The sequence below is a fragment of the Phaethon lepturus genome, unplaced genomic scaffold (genome assembly GCF_000687285.1).
Source record: "Phaethon lepturus isolate BGI_N335 unplaced genomic scaffold, ASM68728v1 scaffold4621, whole genome shotgun sequence".
Lineage (NCBI taxonomy): Eukaryota > Metazoa > Chordata > Aves > Phaethontiformes > Phaethontidae > Phaethon > Phaethon lepturus.
Window position 1 is genome coordinate 31,707 of NW_010515384.1, and position 6,000 is coordinate 37,706.

At 42.9% G+C, this 6,000-nt stretch overlaps 1 protein-coding gene across 1 annotated transcript in view; it reads left to right on the forward strand.

The window, feature by feature from the left end:
- The window catches only part of NPEPPS (aminopeptidase puromycin sensitive), a 29,365-nt gene extending 23,782 nt beyond the window's left edge, over window positions 1–5,583 (forward strand). The window contains exons 16-22 of the mRNA XM_010295750.1: window positions 273–492; window positions 1,133–1,275; window positions 2,037–2,093; window positions 2,584–2,691; window positions 2,954–3,109; window positions 3,216–3,263; window positions 5,102–5,583. Coding sequence (XP_010294052.1) covers window positions 273–492; window positions 1,133–1,275; window positions 2,037–2,093; window positions 2,584–2,691; window positions 2,954–3,109; window positions 3,216–3,263; window positions 5,102–5,254 — 885 coding nt within the window. The 3' untranslated portion in view covers window positions 5,255–5,583. The remainder of the gene's footprint in view (window positions 1–272; window positions 493–1,132; window positions 1,276–2,036; window positions 2,094–2,583; window positions 2,692–2,953; window positions 3,110–3,215; window positions 3,264–5,101) is intronic.
- Window positions 5,584–6,000: the final 417 nt, after the last annotated feature.

Here is a 6,000-nt window from a genome sequence, read left to right on the forward strand (position 1 = left end):
TCTTGTTTGCAAAATGTGCTTATAATTATATAGCTGTCTCCTCGTAAAGTGCTTACCTGTGTATAAAAAAGCATTGTGTGCCGTGAGCAGACAGCTAAGGTGCTCTGACTGGTGTTAACTCACCTTGGCAGAGCCCCACAACAGAGAAAATGTAGTTTATGTGCAGTCTGTGCAAACTGAACAGGGACAACTGTAAAAATAATGTAATGAGCTATTAAAACATCTTAATTCAGTTTGGAAGTAAGATTAATCTGTGTCTTTTCCTCTTCCAGGCCCGAGCTGGAATCATTAGCACTGTAGAGGTTCTAAAAGTCATGGAAGCTTTTGTGAATGAGCCCAATTATACTGTCTGGAGCGACCTCAGCTGTAACCTGGGGATCCTCTCAACCCTCTTGTCCCACACAGACTTCTATGAGGAAATCCAGGTGTTCGTGAAGGATGTCTTTTCACCAATAGGGGAGAGACTGGGATGGGACCCCAAACCTGGAGAGGGTAGGAAACTTATGCCGTGAAATCCAGTAGTGGTTTTGGAAAACTCGTGTAAATAAAGCCCTCAAGATTTTGGGAAAGGGGAGAGAAGGAAGGAAGAGGAGTCCGCAGTAGGCATTCAGGGGTATTTTTATACTTAAAAACAGACAGACAAACACAAAACCCCAAAACAACCCTCCGTTATCAGGCACCAGTTAAAATGGTAAAACTTTTCCCTACCTGGTCACTGACTGATAAAAATTCCCTGCTCTAGCTTTGTGTCTGTTGGAGTGCATGAAACTTACTAGACTACAAGGATGGAAAGCCATGTACATGCATGTACTTGTCCTAGTCAGTCCTGTTGTAGATGCAAATGGTTAATATTACTGACTTGGCTCAGGTTACAGGCCTAGCCTGTTGTATTTGGGCTGGAATTATCTTCTCCTGACCCTCTTGCCATAAAAAAAAACCAACACCAACGTATTCTCCAGTTAGCATCAAGGATAGTGAGAAAAGGCCTAGTTTCTTTAGATATCCTCAAGCGTGTGGAAGGGTTGTTACACAACTCTGCCCTGATCAATCTAGGTAGAAGAACACTTAAATTAATTGCTGAATTGTGTCTCCAAATAATTTTTTTTTTCCTCCCCCTCCTATCACTCATTAGGTCATCTAGATGCCCTTCTGAGAGGTCTGGTTTTGGGCAAACTAGGAAAAGCTGGGCACAAGGCAACATTAGAAGAAGCCCGACGCCGATTTAAGGACCATGTGGAAGGAAAACATATACTGTCAGCTGATCTGAGGAGTCCTGTAGGTTATTGTAAATTTTGGTTCCCAAAAGACTGTCCCCGCTCACTTAGCACTGTGCGCACTGAACTCTTGTATTTCCAAGAATAGGGAGGCTAGAGGAAACCAGTGTCAAGGTTTGAGAACAACTGGTTTTGGCAGAGGTGGTGGGAGCTTGGATAAGTCCAGTTATGAAGAAAATGATACTGGGAAGCATGGTACAAACATCCCTGTGTTTCCTGAATCAAGTAAGCCTTGTCTATCATGGCCAATACTTAGTCATAACTAATAAGCTCAGCTGTACCCACATTAACTGCCACAGTACAACTCTGGCTCTAGATTGTGTTGGCTTTTGGGTTTTGAAGACTATTCAAGTGCAGTGCTGAACCTGAGCTGACCAGCCTACGTCCTCCAGGTTTAAAAGCCCTGTGGTAAACTGCAGGAATCGTGGAAGAGGTGTCAGTTTGGCCCTGCAGAGCACGAAGTCTAACTGTGGTGCATATGGATTGAATGTATGTGAAGTACTTACTAGCTAGGTGTTGCGTGGTACAAAGGTTTCTTGTTCTGGTGTGTTGTGGTGGTTGAAATTACCAAAATTATGCTGAAATTGAGGAAGACATAAAGGAGTTGATGCATCTTTCAAATCCAGTCTTAAAACATAGAAGGGATCAGTGCTGGTATCGTCCAGATCTGTCTGAAACCTAACCCAAATGTGTAGAAATTGATTGTTGCATTTCAAAAAGTGTGGGTTTTGAAGGACCTTCCTTGTTTATGCTCTATCTTAGGTATATGTAACTATTTTGAAGCACGGAGATAGTACTACTTTAGACACTATGCTGAAGGTGAGTGCACGTTCTGTTGTTAACACTGCCAGCTTATGCAATGAAAAACTAAATATTCCACCCTGCAAGTTCCTCTAAGATGTAGTTTATCGGCACACAGGCTCAATCCGATGTTTTACAGATGAGGTGAACTCTGGGGCTTCATTATGGTGTTCCTTGGTCCGTGTGTAGTGTGAAATTGCCACCTAGTGGATTGTTGCATCGCTCGCTTTAGGATTATTTTGCATTGCTTGGAGGCACGGTCCTGCTTGACCTTATATAAACAGTGGTGAAGATCAGTTTATTATTAATGGTATTTTCTGCTGGTGTACGTGTAATGAGGTGCGTAAGGTGGATAGCTGCAGGGCGATTCACGAACAAGTTCAATTTGTCACATATTAGGCTTGGAGACTAATCTAGCGGCTCTGGCGTATGCAGCAAGTTCAGTAGTGCTAGGTAAGAAGTCAGCATTTAATACCATGCGCTAATATTATTCACTTTGGCTTTGAAGCTTCACAAGCAAGCAGACATGCAGGAGGAGAAGAACCGAATTGAACGAGTTCTTGGAGCCATCTCTCAACCAGAACTGATTCAAAAAGTTCTCACCTTTGCACTTTCAGTAAGTTATTGGCAAAGCTGCCGCTTCCTTACCTCGTGAGAACGACAAGTGCGTTAAGAGCACTCGGTGATAAAGCACTGTGTGCATATAATGCGGTAGAGTAGGAGGAATAGTCTTAATGATTAAGTCTTTGAGTTGTATCTTAAAGTTTGTGGGGGAGGAAAAAAGCTATCGTTGATAGATTCAGCGTAGAAACGCATAAAGCCAACGTGCTCTATTTGTTGAAACAGTCTTCAATACTTGTCTACATTTTCATCTTCAGGAAGAGGTACGTCCCCAGGACACAGTATCTGTTATTGGTGGAGTAGCTGGAGGCAGCAAGCAGGGGAGGAAAGCTGCTTGGAAATTTGTAAGGGACAACTGGGAGGAACTTTATAATCGATACCAAGGTGGATTCTTAATATCCAGACTAATAAAGGTATGTGCAGCTCTGAGAAAAGTCCTGTTCACATACATGACTAAAACTAAACCGTTACATTTGAAATGCTAAATGCTTACCCTCGGTTAATATTTTTTTCCTTCAGCTAACAGTGGATGGATTTGCAAATGATAAAATGGCTGCAGAAGTTAAGGTAAGAAATTTTAATTAAAGTAGTGATTAAGTTCATCTGTGACAAATGTTGTGTGCTCTAGACTGTAGGCACCTGGTAGAAGAATCATGAGTTTCTAGGTGGCGTTTGTTTTTGAACTGGGACTCTGCCTCTGACTATTTTGACTGTTGCCTAGTCCCCGAATTGCACTGCTTTAGGTTGAGTTATTTTACTGAAACGTCTTAAATGAGCAATGTCCAACTTCTAGTGATTTCTATGTCATTAGCTTCACTCACTGAAACTTTTTATAAAATCCAGCACAGTTTGTGTCAGTGGTTTTGAGATGCCCCAAAAGACCTTTAAAGATCGCTCTATCAAAATCTGTCATTGTTACAGCTTCCACAGTAAGCTGAGACTTACACCAGTACTTTGTTCCTCCCCAGACTGATAAGGGCACACTTGGGGCTGACTGCGTTAGCACCTAGAGACTCCTGGGGGAATTAACACGGGAGAAATTGGCTAAATTCCATACCAGAAGTCCCAAGTTTTATGTGGTCATTTGTGCTGTGTACTAAGAGCAAGGCTTTGATGCAAGGCAGATTAATGTGTTTGCGGAGAGTCTGTCCTGAAGTTGGTGGCTCAAGGTGATGTGATTTCGTTACTGGACTCGAGCATCTCCTCTGACTTGGAAGTGTAGGCGCTGGTCTTGGTAGTGTTTTAAAAATGCGTGTAGGTTTTATTATTTATGCTTTGCCCGTACTTTTACAGGGACTCCTTGTTGGAAGAAGAAACTTAAAAATATGGCCCTTAATTATCACTTTCCTGTTAGGAGAACGCTCAGGAAGAATTCTTATTTCAGAGATATGCTGAGCCATGAGCTCTATCTTTTTTTTTATCATCTAGTGATCTCTTCTTAGAAAAGACTTAGTAGCATAAGTGATTCTACAGAGAAATCGTGCACTACAGTTAATTTTTTCTTAAAGAACACTCTCCAATACATTTACCAGATCACCCATAACTGAATCATAACTACTTTCTAAGAGAACTTCCTGTGACAGTATACCTAGCTTTTAGCTGGAGTACTTAATGTGTCCGAGTCTCGATGTCGCCTTGTAGCGCACGTTAGTGTGAGGTGGTCTGCCAAATACTGGGAAAAGCCTGCTTGTGTGAAGACGGGGGATGACTCCCGGCTATGCCAGCTTATTCTACCCTTTAACCAACAGTAAAGTGCACGGTCACAGCAGCTTCTGGGGCAGTTGCTTCAGCTATTTGCAGGGGATCGATGATGTTGGTTCTGGAGGAAGAAATGTGAGAATATTCAGCAAAAGTCTTGAGTGCTGCTTGGTGCTTGGAGGTCATTACGCCGCTTGGAGAGAGGCCTAGGTAGAGTGCTAAGAAATCTGATAGCTGGACAAGTGCTTTTGCAAAATGGCCTTAGGCTTTTGTTCGTGTCTTCTTCCAAGTATCCAGAAATACACACGTGATCTGCTGCTCATGTGTTGCCTCCCAATGAGAGACTGAATTCACCTCTTCAAGTGCTGCTCCCTGTCCCTGGCAGCGAGGACGAGGCAGGACAGGAGGCAGCTTTTGGGCTAGTTTGTAGAAATGCTACCGTGGCTTTCCTTTAGCAGAGAAATGGAAGCGTTTTGCTGTTCCCGCTCTGTACTTGGGATTACACATCTTGCAAACTCAGCAAGCACCCTGCAGTTTTTTTCAGTGTCTGTGATGTTGGTGGGAGCGGATAGCGTGAACTGTAGTCAGACAAGGAACATCATTCACAAAAGCATTTCTATATAACCTAAGGTATTTGGCGACTTAAAAATATAATCTTGTCTGTGCCCATTCATACCCTTATGGATGGTTGTGTGCTTTTTATACAGGCCTTCTTTGAGAGCCACCCAGCTCCATCGGCAGAACGCACTGTCCAGCAGTGCTGTGAAAATATTCTGCTGAATGCAGCTTGGCTGAAGCGGGACGCCGAGAACATCCACCAATATTTTCTGCAGCGCAAAGCCCCACCAGCCATGGTGTGAATCTGTGCATGCCACTGCTGCAGTCCTGCTGCCGCCTCATGGGGAGAGGGAGGAGCTACCCAACAGCTGATTCATATGCCAAGAATTTGGAGTCTTTTTCTCAAACCAATGGGGATTGGACAATGAATGTAGTTAACTGGTTCCTGCTCACACTCCAGATTTAAATTCTATTAAAATTATCAGCAATTCAGCAAAAAAAAAAAAAAAGAGAGAGAAAAATCTGTAAATATGATAGTAATAAAATAGAGCATAACAAAACTGTGAAACTTCCTCAAGCCTTGTCAGTGGTTACAATATTTAACACCCCTCTCCTGACACTCTTATTGACAGATGTTCTGTTTTTTACACCCTCCCCCAGCCCTCCCCAAAAAAAGGAAACCAGTGGTTTCTAGGTCAGTGGAATTTTGTGGAGAGTCTGGGGCAGGAATGGGTTAATGCCTCTGAGCGTTGTGTGGAACAGGTCACTCGGAAAGGCAGGTAGCTGGTATAACATAGAGTCTGTGCATCACTCTAAGCGCAAGGTTTTGGGGAGATGTTCCTGCAACCCCCCCCAATCCAAGGATAGTAGGTTCCCTCCCTTTTGTGTTACCTCTCGGCAAAAATAAAAACGTTCTGTTGCTCTTCGGTTTTTCTCCTTGGTTCCACTTGCTGATGTCCTTCTTAGAGATAACGGAATTGTAAGGAAACATCTTCATAGCCACATTAAATAAGAGAAAGATTCATGCAATTTATTTTTTTCTTACTAA